Below are 18,546 nucleotides of genomic sequence, written 5' to 3'. Positions count from 1 at the left end.
ATGATGGATTGAATATGCGGGTTGAATGAGAGAGAGGAGTCAAGGATAATGCCAAGGTCCAGGGCTTGTGAAACAGGAAGGATGGTGGTTCTGTGTACAGTGATGGGAAAGTCAGGGGGTGGTGGGTAAGGGTCTGAAGAAAACCGCAAACGGGGAAACAGGAGGAAAAGCGAGACTGGAAATGTGAGACTCCAATGAGGTGATTCATTTGTTCATTTATTCATTCAATCATATTTACTGAGCACTTACTGTGTGCAAAGCGCTGTACTAAGCATTTGGGAGAGTACAATATTACAATAAGACACATTCCCTGCCCACAGTGAGCATACAGTCTAGAGGGTGTGATTAATAGCTCAATCTTTCCTGACTACAATATTGATAATGTATATTTACATCAACTTAACCAAAGAGATGAATGATGAGATATACTAGTACTGTAATTAGTATTGAAAAACCAAGTTATTTCAATGAAAGAACTAGGCAAATCAACATTTATTGTCAAGCTTTTATTCATTATCAATAAGATACTGGGTTATTTATTGTCTAGCATTTTATTGGAGGCATTCCTCATCACTTAAGATATTTTAAAAGATCATACCATTTTTGCATAATTCTATAGGGGGTTTTAGATTTGCAATGGCCTAGGATGCAGAATCATTTGAAGAAATGACGAAAGTCCTTTGGTGTCAGTCCTGACTCTTGGTATCAGCTCTAGGGATGAACTGCAGAACAATGGGTTTTTTGGGAGTTAAGAATCCCATTGAATTCAGCTCCAGAGGAATCTATTGGAAGAGGGAGAATACAAACACTTAGAAGCAAATACATTAAGATGGGAAGGGATTAAGTGTACTTATAATTTCCAGAGCAAAAAAGCTTTGCAACAAAGATGCCCCAGTACAGTCGCTGTACACTGGTATACAAATAGTGAGATGTGCTCTATACAACAATAATAATAATTGTGGTATTTGTTAAGCACTTACTGTGTGCCAGGCACTGTACTAAGCACTGAGGTGGTTACAAGCAAATTGGTTTGGACACAGTCCCTGTCCCACATGGGGCTCACAGTCTTCATACAATACAGCTACAGTCATAGCATCCCTTTCTCTTCTGGGTGGGCCTGGCAACCAGGGTAAAGTGAGGATGCAAACACAAGGAGGAAGAGGCACAAAATCTTGTCTACAGCCACACAAAGAGCCCTGCGCTCCTACTTAGTAAGACCAGTGGCGACAGTGTTAAAACATGGTATGAATGAGAATTCTCATATCCCTAATTCTCTCCTCCACCTAACTTTCCCATCACAGTTGACAGTTCTTTCATTCTCCCTGTCTCTGAAACCCACAACCTTGTTGTTATTCTAGACTCACTGCTCTTTCAACCCCCATAGTCAGTCGGTTGCCAAATCCTATTACCCATTCCTCTACTGATCATTGGTTTCAAGGGCTCCATCAACTGTCCTTCCCGCCTATCAACCAATCAATGGTATTTCTTGACCAATGAGTGTGTGCAGAGCAATGTGCTAAGTGAGTAAGTAGTCATGATCCCTCCCCTCCAGGACCTTGCAATCTCTTCTGCCACTACATTTCAGTTCCACTCTTCATCCTTTCCATACTAAACTACTCAATGTGTCTCTACTCGATTCTTCCCCCTCCTGACCAAGTCTTGCTTAACACCTTTTCCCCTGCTTAGAATTCCTTTCCCATTCAAATTCACCACAATACAGCATTGTCTATCTCCAAAGCACTTTGAAATCCCACTTCCCCCAGGAGGCTTTTCCCAATTCATTTTCCATTTCTTCATCACGCTCCCAAGTACCACTTAGATACTTTTGAACTATCTCCACATTTCTACATTCAGAACTATCCATAGCACTTTTATATACACAGACTTACATAATCTACTATTTAGGCTCTCATTAAACCCTATATCCATTTTTCTATACTCTTTTCCTGCTATCAGTAATTACTTTATTTCTGTCTCTTCCACTGGTCTGCAAGTTCCTTTAGAGCAGGGCTCTTGTTTTTTTAACTCTATTTTTTTTAACTCTCTTGTACCCTTCCAAGTGCCAGTTATAGGGCAATGGGTCCTGTATGTTGGCACAGGGCTGACTGTGGTCAAGAGCTTGGTCTACAGCTCCAGGCAGCAGCCCTCATTGTAGGCACTACTGCCATTGATTTCCTCACCATTGGGTGGCTCCTTCAAAAGCTCAGGGCAGGGGAACTGACTGGCACAAAAGTGGCAGCTATAAGGCCTGACTGGCACAAAAGTGGCAGCTATAAGGCCAAACTGCTAGTGTTGGCCCCCCACAAAATGTGAGGCTTCTCCCCATCATCATCCTCAGTTCCTGCTCCATCAGCCTCCAGCCCACCACTCCCTCGACCACAAACATGCTTTCCCCCAGACTCAAGCACACATCCCAGCCCAGACCCCTACTCGGGCCCCATTCCCAACTACAGCAGGGCCCCAACTCTCTCCTGGAAGCTTTGGGGCTCAGCAGAATAAAGATTGGATGATATTTGTACACTGAATTTGAATTTGACCTGGGTCTCTTGGCAGGTCCTGAGCGAGAAGTTCTGCAGCAGCCCGATTATAGCCACTTTCATGTTGAGGAGTGCAAATCTCATTCCAATGCAGTTCCTGGGGCCAACGCCAAAGGGTATGAAAGTGTAGGGATCCCTCTTCTCTCTCATTTCTTTGCTGAACCTGGTTTTCAATTAATTAATTGAAAGGGAAAATTAGTCTGCAAGTAAATAGGTGAACTGAAATAGATTTCTTTTACCAAATACTTTCCCACAGGAACTGAAGAAATGAGACCTGTCATTAGGAAAGACTCATACAGAATTTCTCTGACTTAATTTAACCAAGCCTTAATTTTGTAAGTCTGATTAACTGGATGGTAGATATTCAAGCACCTGGCTTCCTCTCCTCTTGCTGTTTAGCTTTTGAACATTTCATTACTGGAAACCTCACTTAGCTCTATACATAGTTGTGTTATTTGTTAATCACTTACTGGATACCAAGCACTGTACTAAGCACTGTAGTAGAAAGAAGACAATCAAGTCAGACACAACCTCTGTCCCACATGGGTTTCCCAAGAGGAAGAGCTGGTGTTTAGTCTTCATGTGACCAAGGAGGAAACTGAGGTACAGAGAAAGCCTAAAGTCACACAGCAGTCAAGTGGCAGAGCAGGAATTAGAACCCGGATCCCCTAACTCCTAGGATCATGCATCCATTAGGCTAGATGCATTCTGTGAAAGCTTCATTTCTTATGAAATTGCTCTTTTTGTATCACGAAGTAAAAAAGGAAATATAGGATTGTGTTCTCAAAGTCTCAGATATTTCATAAACACAGTACTGAACACAAAATGTATGGGGAAATATAGTGTTTGGGAGAATCCTGTCTTTTCTCCTGGTTCTTTCCCTCACTCCATGGCCGTCACCCTGATCTTCCTTTTCAGTCCCCTGTTAGTCCTTCCCAAGTTGGTGTGACTGAGGATCAACCTGGGATATTGCACAGTCTCTATCTCCCAGGACATCAGCCTGGGATAGGCAAAAAGGACTATGGGATAGTTATGCCCAACTGTGATTTCATGTGGGCCTCCAGATTGTCTGGGAGACCCTTGGTGAATAAATATTGTTCAGTACTGGTAATGCACTCCTCAGTCCACCTCCATCCTGTTGAGACTCAGGGAACTTCCCTTTTCCCTCTCTAGCCCCTTAAATAAGGGAAGAAAGAGGGTGGAAGGGCAGAGCTGTGGAGATGGAAAAGTCATCAAGAAGATTTCAGGATTCCCAGGACCCACTCAGAGGCAGAATTGCAAAACAGCTCCAAAAATGCATCCTCACAAATGCTGGGTTGCCATCTAAAGTTAAATTTGTCTTGTGCAAATTTAGGCAAAAAAAAAAAAAAGTATTTTACAGAAAAATGTCTCCCCCCAGTAATACCTTCCCCCAGCAGATAAATCATTCTCTACCTTTCAGGACGAAACTCATCAGGTTCTGTCCAGTAATTCGGATCATGTTGTAGGACAGCAATTGGGATTACAACACATGTCCCTTTATGGATGGTCAGTCCATTTATTTCCAGGGTTTTCTTGCACATCCTTTCAAGTCGAGGTCCAATCGGGTACAGCCTTAGAGTTTCATTTATAACCATGTCTAGATACTCCATCTGTACTATGGCATCATAGGTGAGAGGTGACTATAAAAAGACAAAAATTTTAGGTTCATCATCCAAACTAGTAAAATTTCTCTGGACAGTGTTTAATTCACTAAAGGGACTGGTCAAGAAAACTCTTTTGTTTTGAACACCCAAATGATATTATTCCAAATTAAAGCTGCTCTCTATTGTCATCCAAAACTATCTGAAAATTAATGGACACTTCTTTAATTTTTCATAAGAGTGAATTAAGTTGAAATCATTGAAATTTCCCATGGCCAACATAAATCCTTCTGAGACACCAGGAGAAAGATAAGCATACTAATAGAAAGGCAGGAGAAAGGCTGAACTGGCGGTTTAGGCCATCGCTTATCCGTCTTTCCAATAGCATCTCGCCTCACCTTGCCGCCCTGTCCTCTCTTCCCACTCTCGACGATCAGGTCTCCGCTCTCAACTCCACCCTCACTACTCATCTCGACTCTCTCGCCCCCCTTTCCCTCCGCCGCTCTCGCGCCACTAACCCACAGCCCTGGATCACCTCCTCCGTCCGCCTCCTACGCTCCTATGCTCGAGCTGCTGAGCGCCGCTGGCGAAAGTCCAAGCACCAAGCCGACCTCACACACTTCAAATTTATCCTTTCCTGCCTTAACTCTGCCCTCTCCTCCGCCAGGCAAAGCTTCTTCTCCTCCCTCATCGACACCCATGCCCGTCACCCCCACCGATTGTTCCGGACCTTTAACTCTCTCCTTAGGCCCCCTGTTCCTCCCCCTCCCCCATCTCTCACCCCTAATGATCTGGCCACCTATTTCCTCACGAAAATCAACACGATCAGGTCTGAGCTCCCCAAAGTCACCCCTCCGCCTCTCCCCTCCCCCCCAACAACCCCCTCCCCTACTTTCCCATCCTTCCCTGCAGTATCCTCAGAGGAGATCTCCTCCCTCCTCGCAAGTGCCACCCCCTCCACCTGCGCCTCGGACCCCATTCCCTCTCACCTTCTTAAAACCATCGCCCCTGCCCTCCTCCCTTCCTTAACTTCTATTTTTAACCACTCAGTCTCCAAGGGCTCCTTCCCCTCTGCCTTCAAACACGCCCACGTCTCCCCCATCCTAAAAAAACCCGCTCTTGACCCCACTTCCCCCTCCAGTTATCGTCCTATCTCCCTACTACCCTTCCTTTCCAAAATCTTAGAACGAGTCGTCTACAATCGATGCCTAGAATTCCTTAACTCCCATTCTCTCCTAGACCCCCTCCAATCTGGCTTCCGTCCCCTCCACTCTACCGAGACTGCTCTCTCTAAGGTCACCCATGACCTCCTTCTTGCCAAATCCAATGGCTCCTACTCCATTCTGATCCTCCTTGACCTCTCTGCTGCCTTTGACACTGTCGACCATCCCCTCCTCCTCCGTACCTTATCTCACCTTGGCTTCACGGACTCTGTCCTCTCCTGGTTCTCCTCTTACCTCTCTGGCCGATCATTCTCGGTCTCCTACGCTGGAGCCTCCTCCCCCTCCCATCCTTTAACTGTTGGAGTTCCTCAAGGGTCAGTTCTTGGCCCTCTTCTGTTCTCCATTTACACTCACTCCCTCGGTGAACTCATCCGCTCTCACGGCTTTGACTACCATCTCTACGCAGATGACACGCAGATCTACATCTCCGCCCCTGTCCTCTCCCCCTCCCTTCAGGCTCGCATCTCCTCCTGCCTCCGGGACGTCTCCACCTGGATGTCTGCCCGCCACCTAAAACTCAACATGAGCAAGACTGAGCTCCTCATCTTCCCTCCCAAGCCCGGTCCGCTCCCAGACTTCTCCATCACCGTGGATGGCACGACCATCCTTCCCGTCCCGCAGGCCCGCAATCTCGGTGTCATCCTTGACTCGTCCCTCTCGTTCACCCCACACATCCTATCCGTTACCAAGACCTGCCGGTTTCACCTCTACAATATCGCCAAGATCCGCCCTTTCCTCTCCACCCAAACGGCTACCTTACTATTACGGGCTCTCGTTATATCCCGGCTAGACTACTGTGTCAGCCTTCTCTCTGACCTCCCTTCCTCCTCTCTCGCCCCGCTCCGGTCTATTCTTCACTCCGCTGCCCGGCTCATCTTCCTGCAGAAACGATCTGGGCATGTCACTCCCCTTCTTAAACAACTCCAGTGGTTGCCTATCGACCTCCGCTCCAAACAAAAACTCCTCACTCTAGGCTTCAAGGCTCTCCATCACCTTGCCCCTTCCTACCTCTCCTCCCTTCTCTCTTTCTACCGCCCACCCCGCACGCTCCGCTCCTCTGCCGCCCACCTCCTCGCCGTCCCTCGGTCTCGCCTATCCCGCCGTCGACCCCTGGGTCACGTCCTCCCGCGGGTCCTGGAACGCCCTCCCTCCTCACCTCCGCCAAACTGATTCTCTTTCCCTCTTCAAAACCTTACTTAAAAATCACCTCCTCCAAGAGGCCTTCCCAGACTGAGCTCCTCTTCCCCCTCTACTCCCTCTGCCATCCCCCCTTTACCTCTCCGCAGCTAAAGCCTCATTTTCCCCTTTTCCCTCTGCTCCTCCACCTCTCCCTTCCCATCCCCACAGCACTGTACCCGTCCGCTCAACTGTATATATTTTCGTTACCCTATTTATTTTGTTAATGAATTGTACATCGCCTTGATTCTATTTAGTTGCCATTGTTTTTACGAGATGTTCTTCCCCTTGACGCTGTTTAGTGCCATTGTTCTTGTCTGTCCGTCTCCCCCGATTAGACTGTAAGCCCGTCAAACGGCAGGGACTGTCTCTATCTGTTGCCGACTTGTTCATCCCAAGCGCTTAGTACAGTGCTCTGCACATAGTAAGCGCTCAATAAATACTATTGAATGAATGAATAGAGTTTGGAATCCTAATTCAGCAGGCTGGACTGCCTCTTCAACCTAGGTTCTGTAAAGCCTTGATCAATTAATCAATGATATTTATTGAACACATATGAGAGCACTGTATCGTATTATCTCTGAATGCCATTCATGGTATTAAAATAGCATTATAATACTTGCAAAATGGGGATTAACTCTTCCTCTGGTTACACTGTGGGACAGGGACTGTGTCCAAACTGATTTCCTTGTTTCTAACCCAGAGTTTAGTATAGTGCCTGGCATGTAGAAAGTGCTTGGCAAGTACCAACAAAAAAAAATCAACAGTGATTAATATTCAACTGTACAAATACCATGTGTTTCTATAACCTATGGGACAGTGGTGTAGAAAAGGTCAAAAATGAAAAGTGCCACCTGAGAAAAGGAAAGGGGAATGTCTTCAAACTCACTGGGAATTGAAATTTCTCAAATGAAGGACTTCCAACGTCCCTGTGAAAGTAAGATCTTATCATCTGAGCTTTGCTTCATTAACAGTCTTGAAAGGTTTTTGAAAGAAGTCATAGAGAAACATTCAGGGATATTAGTGAATGAGCTATGGCATTTGTGACTCCACCCATTTTCCTAAGTATCAAGAGGCAGCTCACCTTATTGGGTAGAACTTTGTCTATTTCCTCCTGCAATTTCTGCTGGACATCAGGGTGGGTGGCCAGATTATAAGAAATAAAAGAAAGGGCACTGCTGGTGGTCTCATAGCCCGCAAAAACAAAGGCAACTGCTTGTGCCAGGATCCCAGTATCACTCAGACCTATATGAAGAGGAAATATGGAGGTAGCATAATAATAATGACTCTTCAAAACACATCTTAATGGTCCTCACAGCATATCTTCACTGGCCATCTTTTTGATCTTTGGTTCCTGTCTCTAGACTGTAAACTCATCGTGGGCAGGGAACTTGTCTACCAACTGTATTGTACTCTCCCAAGTGCTTTCAGTGCAGTGCTTCTGAACAAAGTAAATAATAAATACCACTGATTGATATTTGTTCATAGTATTTAGTAAAAAGGAGGGTAAGAAATCCTATTAATTGTAATTATTCCAATCAGAAATCTGGAGGAGCAGCATGGCTCAGTGGAAAGAGCCTGGGCTTTGGAGTCAGAGGTCATGAGTTCGAATCCCAGCTCTGCCACTTGTCAGCTGTGTGACTGTGGGCAAGTCACTTAACTTCTCTGGGCCTCAGTTACCTCATCTGTAAAATGGGGATGAAGACTGTGAGCCCCACGTGGGACAACCTGATTCCCCTGTGTCTACCCCAGCGCTTAGAACAGTGCTCTGCACATAGTAAGCGCTTAACAAATACCAACATTAACATTATTATTATCCCCCAAAATTCAAAAGAAATGTTTCCATGTTGTCACAGTCCTAATCCCCATTTTCCAGAAGCAGTAGCCGAGGCCCAGATTAGTGAAGTGACTTGCCCAAAGTCACACAGCTGACAAGTGGCAGAGCCTGAATTAGAACCCACATCCTTTGACTTCCAAGCCCAGGCTCTTGCAACTGAGTCACACTGCTTCTCTACTAGGAGAAAAGGAGTAAAGGACACTTTACAGCATGGCTCCGTGAAGAGCACAGGTTTAGGAGTCAGAGGTCATGGGTTCTAATCCCAGCTCCGCCACCTGTCAGCTGTGTGACTTTGGGCAAGTCACTTAACTTCTCTGGGCCTCGGTGACCTTATCTGTAAAATGGAGATTAAGACTGTGAGCCTCACGTAGGACAACCTGATTTTCCTGTATCTACCCCAGCTCTTAGAACAGTGCTTGGCACATAGTAAGTGCTTAACAAATACCAACATTATTTTTTACCAGGAGGATGTGCAAAAACCAGAAAGGCCCATCTAACTAGATTATCTTGTATCTATCTCAGTGTTTAGTACAGTGCTTGGCGCATAGTAAGCACTTAAAAATGCCTCTATTAATACCGCTATTATTCATATATCCTCCATGTTCCCTGATCATTTTCCTCCACGTGTCAGAAATGCAACAAGCCAGAAAAAAAGTCCTGGGCTACCTTTCCGGGAGCTAGTACCTTTTTTGCCCTTCAAGCCCTCCTTTGGGTTTTGGCTATCAAGCAGCAACTTCAGTAAGTCTGCCCGGTGCTGAAAATGAAAGAGAAGTTAAGAGGGTTTTTTGAGAAGAGAAGACATCAGGGAGACCAGGATTATCTCTAATTAGACTCCCCAGGAGAGAAAACATTATCTGATTAGTACTTCTGGGTGATTACAAAAGTTCCCTTGTTCACTATTTTTAGATCACAGAGTTAGTAATCATGGACATATGATATAAACCTGGCAAGGGAAGCCTCTGTGAAATTAGGTATATACTGAAGTTAAAGAAGTTCCTCTTCGGAGATCATGCTAAAGTCCATCTTTGACATGAGGCCTAGTGAAAGGTAAGAGATTGGTGTCAGAACAGTACCTGAATCTTAGTTGGCCACCAGAAAGGACAAAGTCCTACAGTAGGAGGCCATATGGGAGCAGAGAAAGTGTACATTCATTTCCATTTCACGTATTTGATTTCTCTTAAATGTAAAATGGAGGCTCGCTTCTGAATTCCATATCATCGTGAATTGAATCCAATTTGAACTCTACATCAGGATCTTTACTCCTTCCTCCCTCCAACCTGCACACTCACAGATGGGGCCACTTCACTTTTTATCATGGAGTTGCCCCAAACTCTGCTGGTTGTAACTGATATTTTTGTATGAATCTTGAGAATCCTGTCTGGAGTATAAAGCCTCCATTTAGCAGCAATAGCTTTGAATTCGGCAATCCCAACTGTGATGGTGTTCATTTCCCAGTCTTGAAGTCATGAAATCAAATATTTACGGATGGCCTCGCCTATTTTTCTGTAAACATTTTCATGACTAGGTTTTCAGTCTTAATAAGAAAATGGCACTCTCTTATGAATCCCCTGGATGGAGAATATTTTCTTTTCATCCTCTAAGAGAGTTCTTAACTTACTTGTTGATTGTCTTGATGGCGGCTTTCCCTTATTTTATGCACAAATCTTTTAATGTATTCCACAGAATCACTGGGGAATAGACTAATATCTAGAAGATTAAGAAGAGGTGTGATAAATGGAAATATACCTAGGAGGGAAAGAGAATAAAGGTCATGAGCTTAGAAAAGGACAGACTTCAAGTCTGATAGAGGTGCAGTGTAGCAAATATTTATGTGAATTCACTTAGGAAAGGACTTTGTCAGTCAACAATTATACTCCCTTAGAAAAAGTCAATCTGACCCTAATAGTTCAAAGAGCCAACCCAGTGCCAACTCTACCATTATTATCATTGGTGCTGTTCCCCGACATACTTGTCAAAGCAAGAAGTGGAGAAAAAAAATCAACTGATGATAGCTTCTTGACTTCCTTAAAATATGTGTCATTCATTTTGTTTAAGGAGTTAACATCCACACCAAATGAAGTACTGGTGATCACATCTAGACTGTAGGCCCCATAGTAACTGAGAAGAGAAAGAAAAAGTATCAAAGTTGATGTTCTTCAGGCTCTAATAACAATAATGATAATAATAATGGTATTTGTTACACATTTACTATGTGCCAGGCACTGTACTAAGGGCTGGACCTTTGTGTTATTTCATTAGCACCATTGATGCAGCTACTGGATATAATCAGCACTAGTCTTAATTGAGTACCTACTCTATGAAGAACATTCTAATAACTCCTGGGGGACATGCAGAATAATATAAAATGCAATCGCTGCCCTCGCAAATTTCTAATCTAATGATGATAACAAGGACTCATTTACTAATGGAAATACAGTCATTAAAAGAACATGAAAAAAGATACAAATGATAAATACACTGAAGTGAAACTGGTCAAAATAAATCAGAAAAAAAATAGATCGAAAACCTAGCAATGGCCTAATTATTGTTGTTATTATTATCATTATTAGCTAATTATGTGCCAACCACTGTACTAAGCACTGGGCTAAATGCAAGATACTCAGGTTGGACACAATTCCTGTCTCACATGGGGCTCAATCTAAGAAGTAGGGACAGGTTTTAATCCCATTTTACAGATGAAGAAATTGAAGACCAAAGAAGTTAAATGACTTGACCATGGTTACACAGCAGGCAAGTGGAAGAGGTGGGATTAGAACACAGGTCCTCTGACTCCCAAGTCTGTGCTCTTTCCACTAGGCTGTACTTGTGGCTCCATGTTTAAGGATCTTATTTGTAATATAGTTTTAAGATCATGTTGCAGGAGTTGTGGCTGTTGAGACTAACCTCAGTGGAAGGTGGCAAAGCCTTTGGAATTTATAGATTCAGAGGAAGAATATTTTGGCCTGAATGATCTAAATTGACAGTAGGTTTGATGACAAATTTTACAGGGAAAAACACTAGGCTTTGCATCTGCTTTTCCTACTCCATGTTCAAATCTTTCCCACTCACAAAACGGGGACAAATGATATTCCAGGAACTTCTCCTAAGAAAGCACAACATAGTGCCTTAATCTAAATGTTTTAGGTTTTTCCAACATATTCCTGTGTATACATGTAACTTACGGAACTTCAAACAAACCTGAAAAATGTATATATAGAGACAGAAGAAATCTATTCCATGAAGTATCCATGAGAAGCAGCGTGGCTCAGTGGAAAGAGCATGGGCTTTGGAGTCAGAGGTCATGAGTTCGCATCCCAGCTCTGCCACTTGTCAGCTGTGTGACTGGGCAAGTCACTTAGCTTCTCTGTGCCTCAGTTACCTCATCTGTAAAATGGGGATTAAGACTGTGAACCCCACGTGGGACAACCTGATTCCCCTGTGTCTAGCTCAGCGCTTAGAACAGTGCTCTGCACATAGTAAGCGCTTAACAAATACCAACATTATTATTAAGTATCTGTTTCTTAAGTAAGGTCACAGTGTTAGAAACATTGCATATTCAGACCGTAAACTCACTGTGGGCAGGGAACATTTTTACCAACTCTGTTATGTTGTATTCACCCAAGTACTTAGTACAGTGCTCTTCACACGGGAAGTGCTCAATAAATACATTTGATTGATTAAGCTAGGGTTCCCCTATTTTTGATAGGAAATGTCTGCTGCTAAAACAGATGTGTAAAGTGTATAAGCAATACTTACTCCTTGACAATCACATTCTGGTTCTTTTCTGCTTTCTTCCAGATGGTTTTTACTAAAATCTCCCCATAGTGGATCATTATGCGTAACATCTGAAACCCAAATGAAAACATCTGGAATAAATCCCTTTTAACGATCATAGTTTTTCCCATCCTAGGAAAGGTGTGTTTTAATAGCCACGAGAAGCAGCGTAGCTCAGTGGAAAGAGCATGGGCTTGGGAGTAAGAGGTTCTAATCCTGGCTCTGTTGCTTGTCAGCTGTGTGACTTTGGGCAAGTCACTTACTTTCTCTGTGCCTCAGTTCCCTTATCTGTAAAATGGGGATTAAGACTGTGAGCCCCACGTGGGACAACCTGATCACCTTGCATTCCCCCCAGCACTTAGAACAGTGCTTAGCAAATACCATCATCATTATTATTATTATATCCTGTTTCTGTTTTTTTTTAAAAAAAAAAAACAACTCTGTCTCATTTCACAGTGAGAAACTCCAATCAGTCTTATTACAGAATTTTAATGGATACTTTACACAGAATACTCACTCAGCAAATACTATTTATTTATGACATCTGTTAAGCATTTACTGTGTTCCAGGCACTGTACTAAGTGCTGGGTGGATACAAACTAATTAGGTTGGACACAGTCCATGTCCCAAATTGAGTTCACAGTCTTATTCCCCATCTTCGGATGAGGTAACTGAGGCACGGAGAAGTTAAGTGATTTGTCCAAGGACATACAGTAGACATGTGGCAGAGCCGGGATTAGAATCTTGGTTCTTCTGACTCCCAGGCCTGTGGTCTATCCGTGCTAGGCCCTGCTGCTTCTAATGGATTGATTGATTGCTTGAATTGACTGATTGAAGGTGGAAATTAAAATAACCTAAATGGGTTTATTCTCTAGCCCCTCTCTCTCCCCTCTCCTTGGTAGCTCCTTCTTTTGGGTTGTTCCTGACCTCCTGGTTTTTACCTCTTTTAGTTTTCCACTGGAGAATGTGGGTGATATCAGTATGCGTAATTCCTTCCATTGTTCATCCTCAGCACCGATAATAGATTCTTCCATTATCCCTTCAATGCCTATTCTCTGAAAGGTAGAAATCCAGGTCCCATTCAATCCATATAATAATTATTAGTCCTAATAGCTATAAAGACAGTCAAACATTAGAGAGGAAGGCTTCACTTATATCCTGTAATTTTAGTTTGGGTACAAAACTTAGCATTGGGATCTCTTTCACCCTTAATGTAACAGAATAATGGATAAGGCCAAAAGAATATCGCCTGGCCACTTAGCCCCTCCTTCTGATTTCAGTCAGGACAGTACTTACGGCATTTTTAGAAATACAAAGAAACACACCCTCTCTTCAGACAATTAGTGATCCCTGTGAGATTGTGGTGGGTTGAACCAATCTCACTGACACATTCAGTTGTATAATTGCCTTATGAGTTGTCTGGTGAGTTGTGTAGCTCAAAACAATACCAGTGCATCTAAACAAGCCCCTAAAGACCCTCTGCTATTTATTAGTTTGAACAATTTTTTCAAGCAAAGCCAAGACACTTTCTAGCTTTGTCCTAGGGGCATTTAAAATATAAAGAGATGTATTTCCATTTTATATAAATTACCAAATCTTTATTTCCTATCAGGAACTTACCCGCCTATTGGTAAAGCTGCTGAACACTTCTTTCACCAGTACCGTTTTAATGATCTCAAGGTCCAGGACAGCTACCATGGCTTGCCGGCCTTCGAATAGCCTATGTCCCAATTTGAATGGATTTGTAGTTGCAGGAAGTTAGAAAATACAATAATTTAAGAAGAAATCATTCATTTCTCAGCATCTCAAAGAGCAGAAATGCGGTGAAGGGAAATCATTCCTCAATTGAACTCCACAGAATATGAGTTTTGGAATAAAGTGAATGCTGGATTTTGTGTCTGAGGTGATATTTGTCTTGTATGAATCAACTGCTAAGGCTGAGAGTTTTCTCTCCTGTAATAACTTACATCCAAATATTGCAGGGTTTTTTGCAATTCTCAAAATTTAAATCACACCTTGGAAGGACTTGCTTCTCTGAATTGTTTCTCAGGGAGTCTCTGGATATGGGAGATGGCTACCCCAAATTATTGGAACCTACAGATCTGTCCTTGATGAATTGGGATCTTTGAGTGTGTGGGAGCAAAATATCAATAGTGGTACCATAAAGAGAGCTAGGAGCTCGCCCCCGCAATGAAATACAGACCTCATAATAAATAAACAAATAATGTACCTCATGAGGATTGACTGGGATACAAATATGAACTTTGGGCATAATAATAATTAATAATTATGGTACTTGTTAAGCACTTACTATATGCCAAGCACTATTCTAAGTGCTGGGGTGGATACAAGCAAATGGGGTTGGACTCTGTCCCTGTCCCATGTGGGACTCACAGTCTCAATCTCCATTTTATAGATGAGGTATATCTGAGGCCCAGAGAAGTTGGTTACTTGCTCAAGGTCATCCAGTAGACATGTGGTTGAGCTAGGATTATTCATTAATTCATTCAATCGTATTTATTGAGTGCTTACTGTGTGCAGAGCACTGTACTAAGCGTTTGGAATGTACAATTTGGCAACAGATAGAGAGAATCCCTGTCCAACAATGGGCTCACAGTCCAAAAGGGGAAGATTAGAACCCAGATCCTTTGTATTTCCAGGCCCATGATCTATCCACTAAGCCGTGTTGCTTCTCAACACTCACCGCCATATTTTTCCATATTTCTGAAAACATTTCTTGTCAAACTCAATGATTCCCTGTAAAAAGAGATTTTAAATTGGGGTCAATCCCAGGATTGGATGAAAGGGATGATGTAAATCGAGTTTATCTTACTCATTCTTTGGCTTCAAGTATCTAAATCAAAGAGCAGACATGAATGGAAAATGGTAAGTTCTAAAGTATGACTTTTGGCTTTCAAGCCTCCTCTGACAAGCTTTAAACCCTTCCTTCAACCCCACAACCCCTCGGAAATGAGATGGTTTGAGTTGAAAAATTGAATAGGACAATCCTCTGTAATGAGTGGTTCTAGGTCAGTAAGTCTAAAAGACTCAAGGCTGCTGGACAATCTGCTTCACCTGCCCCAAATTCTTCTTTACCAAAAACTACAGAATGCTACAACCCATCCCTGCGCTTGGATTTGCACTCTTTATTCACCCCATCCTCAACCCCACAAATCTTATGTATATATCTGTAATGAATATACTTATATTGTCTGTCTCATCCTCTAGATTGTAAGCTTGTTGTGGGCAGAGAATGAGTCTACCAACTCTGTTATACTGTATTCTCCCAATCTCAGTACAGTGCTTTGCACACAAAAAGTGCTCATAAATACGATTAATTTATTGGTGGATCCCCAAAATCCTGGGAGAATAGGGACAATCCAGATGGGGTGGGTAGTCTGGCAGGTGTTTGGCAAAGGAGCTCTTAATGATTAATCAGCTCAGTGAGGCTTTGGTATAGGGCAGATAGGAATAAGCTTATCTTCACTGATACTTATGACAAGAGGTTTTTTACAGCAAAGTTCCATAAATAGGGCCTCAACTAGGTTTTTTATCTTCTGTGTTTAAGAAAGAAAATGTTTTCCCCCTTACAGAGCAAGTTCTAGAAGACAGAGCTAGCATTTTGTGACAAGAGCGAGATGGGGAAAAGAGGAATCAAAGAGCAGCTGTAGCCCTCCTCCTTAAACTGCCTTTTCTGCAGACAAAGCTCAGAGTTGAGGGCGTCCTAAACTGATCCAGGTTGGTCTGGGATGGAGACGTTTATAGGGCTGAACTCCTGCAACAGCAATTAGATTGGATCTTTAAACCTACTTCCTCTCTGCCAGGCCAGTACCACCAATTTTTTGACGCCGCTCGACTCACATCCCGGATGCTCTCCCTGTTGCCACCACCCCTCTAGTTGCAACGATGCATAGAAAACATTTCAAAATCAAGTGACTGATCTCATGTCCTCACTCTGTAGCATGAGGAGAATTCAGAGAGGTCACACTATAAGCCCTTCCCCTATGTATTAATTATCCCTCTGTTTTTTCCATAGCTAACAGAAATAGGAGATGAGAAAATGAATAGATTTGTCAAGTGTGAAGATGGTACCAGTCTCATCATAGACAAGGAGGGAATCCTCCTGTAAAGGGAATGGTTTTCTTTGAGGAAAATCTTCACAGGGAAAGACAAGGAGATAAAAAGGAAAACAAAATCAGGCACTGTAGTCATTAAGCACAATTATTTGGCTGAATTAACTGAGCATTTAGGAGAACCGTTACTGTTCTGAGAGTGACCTGGCCTTTGAGCAGAATTTGTGAAATTTGAAGAGCACTTGAAATGGGCTAATATACTTTGAGATTCCCCAAGAACCCTCAAACACTTACTTGAGAATACTCCAGTATGTTTCCAAAGAAAGGAACGGGCCTTGGCCCAGGAATTCCCGATTTTGTGAAGACTCTAAATGGCCAGATGCCATATCTGAAAAGTTAAAGTAGGTATCAGATTACAAATGAGACTTCAATATAACAGATCATTAAGTCCTGAAAATTGCTTTTAAGGAGTACTTGCTAAATTCCAGGCTCATCTGACTTTTTAGCCACCTTGTCAAGTGGCTAATACTGTACTATCCACCAAATCCAGATTCGCAGCGGCAGGATTCAGAGAAGGGCCGGGGCATTTTAAGCCTGCTCTTGCTCCACACAGGGTGTTGCCTGAGGGGAAAGACATGTTTAGGTGCCCTTGCTGACCTGGAGCATAGATCTTGTTCCTGTGATTTTCCCATCTCCCACTTGGCAATGACCACAAGATCTGGAAAGTGAACAAGAAGGTATTGCAAAGACACTGGATATCATGGTAGACCAAAAGTTCATTTGACAAGTCGGGAGCAATGATGTTCATTTTGAAAATAGGATTGAAAAGCCCAGTGACGAGGTTCAAAGTAAAGCCACCTCTATTTACTCACATAATTTCCTCTTCCAAGATTTCCACCACCTCTGCCACATAGATTTTTTTTTGAGAAGTAAAAGTGAAGCAGTTGTATGGATTAATATGATGACCACCTCCCCAGGGGTCCTGAGACAAAAACAACCAACTTGGAAGAAATATGAGGAATCTGAAGACCCAGTCTCCCCTTCTATATGGTAAGCTCCCTGTAGGCAGGGAACATGTCTACCAACTCTGTTGTATTGCATTCTCACAAGTGCTTAGTATAGTGCTCTGTATACCATATATGCTCAATAAATACCATAGCTGGACTGGTAAGAATAAATCTCATTTTTCTCACTTGTGCCATGTATCCGATCTTATGTTTATGAAAATAAAGCACTGAAGGTATTGTTGACTAGCTTCTGCTTTATTCTTCTTTGTCCCTCAAAGTCAGAATATCTAGTTCATCCTAAAAGTCGGCTGTGTGACTGTGGGCAAGTCACTTAACTTCTCTGGTCCTAAATTCCCTCATCTGTAAAATGGGGATTAACTGTGAGCCTCACGTGGGACAATTTGATTACCCTGTATCTACCTCAGAGCTTAGAACAGTGCTGTGCACATAGTAAGCACTTAAAATACCAGCATTATTAAAAGAGCTGGGGTGTTTACACTGGAATCCCTGAGCCAAGGGGTTTTACCACCAAGTGGGTATCCCTTTCAGCCATGCCAATTTTCAGCTACTTTTGTCCCACCCCTCTGCTACCAATTTAGCAGACCAATTTAGACCAATTTAGTCATAAACCAGTAACACTGCATGTTTGCCACTCTGTCTTATGAATTTATATATAGAATCAAGAGGCCAAATAAATAGCAAGATAAAAAGGTGGAGAAGAATTGACTAAAGGGAGAAAGGAGAGGCCAGAGTTTTACTCACAGTATCATCAGAGCCAGGAAAGTGCCAAGAAGGATCCAGGTTTCTATGGAGAAATTGAGAATGCTGCTCATCTTGGCTTTTTGCTTTTTGCTACTTTGCACTGTTTCTTCTTGCCACTGTGTTGTCTTTGCCTTTTCTGTTAGTTTCTCTCACTCGATGAGAGGTTTACAGGGAACAAAACTGTCAGAGTTCATTGACTTTTTGACTTGATATTGACATTCTAAAGAACGTCATGGGAGTACACCCAGAAAAAAAACAGTGAAATTTGAGGTCAGACTGGTTCAATTTTGACTTAGTGTTTGTGAAATGATCTAGAAGATAAAGCTAATTTATGTGGTAGGTTTTTGTTTATTTTTTTTGCTGCTGGTAAACTGGGGATCAGGAACCTATGGTTCACTCATTCATTCATTCAATTGTATTTATTGAACGCTTACTTTGTGCAGAGCACTGTACTAAGCGCTTGGAATGTACAATTCAGCAACAGATAGAGACAATCCCTGCCCAACAATGGGCTCACAGTCTATACGGGGGAGAA

At 42.8% G+C, this 18,546-nt stretch overlaps 1 protein-coding gene across 2 annotated transcripts; it reads right to left on the bottom strand.

Moving 5' to 3' along the window:
- Window positions 1–485: 485 nt before the first annotated feature.
- Window positions 486–18,183, bottom strand: LOC100082250 (cytochrome P450 3A29-like). Of its 2 annotated transcripts, none has more exons than XM_001512886.5 (13): window positions 18,012–18,183; window positions 16,537–16,630; window positions 14,874–14,926; window positions 13,790–13,889; window positions 13,111–13,224; window positions 12,152–12,240; window positions 10,365–10,513; window positions 10,014–10,141; window positions 9,080–9,149; window positions 7,643–7,803; window positions 3,972–4,198; window positions 2,538–2,700; window positions 486–782 (listed from the first exon to the last, which is right to left on the bottom strand). In XM_001512886.5, exons 1-13 carry the CDS (start codon window positions 18,080–18,082, stop codon window positions 687–689), a joined length of 1,515 nt encoding a protein of 504 aa, XP_001512936.1. In that variant the 5' UTR covers window positions 18,083–18,183; the 3' UTR covers window positions 486–686. The 2 variants fall into 2 exon arrangements, with proteins under 2 accessions (XP_001512936.1, XP_016081152.1); XM_016225666.3 differs by lacking the exon at window positions 18,012–18,183 and adding an exon at window positions 16,717–16,867.
- Window positions 18,184–18,546: the final 363 nt, after the last annotated feature.

This window comes from Ornithorhynchus anatinus, chromosome 2 (assembly GCF_004115215.2).
Source record: "Ornithorhynchus anatinus isolate Pmale09 chromosome 2, mOrnAna1.pri.v4, whole genome shotgun sequence".
NCBI classification, from domain to species: Eukaryota; Metazoa; Chordata; class Mammalia; order Monotremata; family Ornithorhynchidae; genus Ornithorhynchus; species Ornithorhynchus anatinus.
This window is presented reverse-complemented; position numbering and strand designations above follow the sequence as displayed.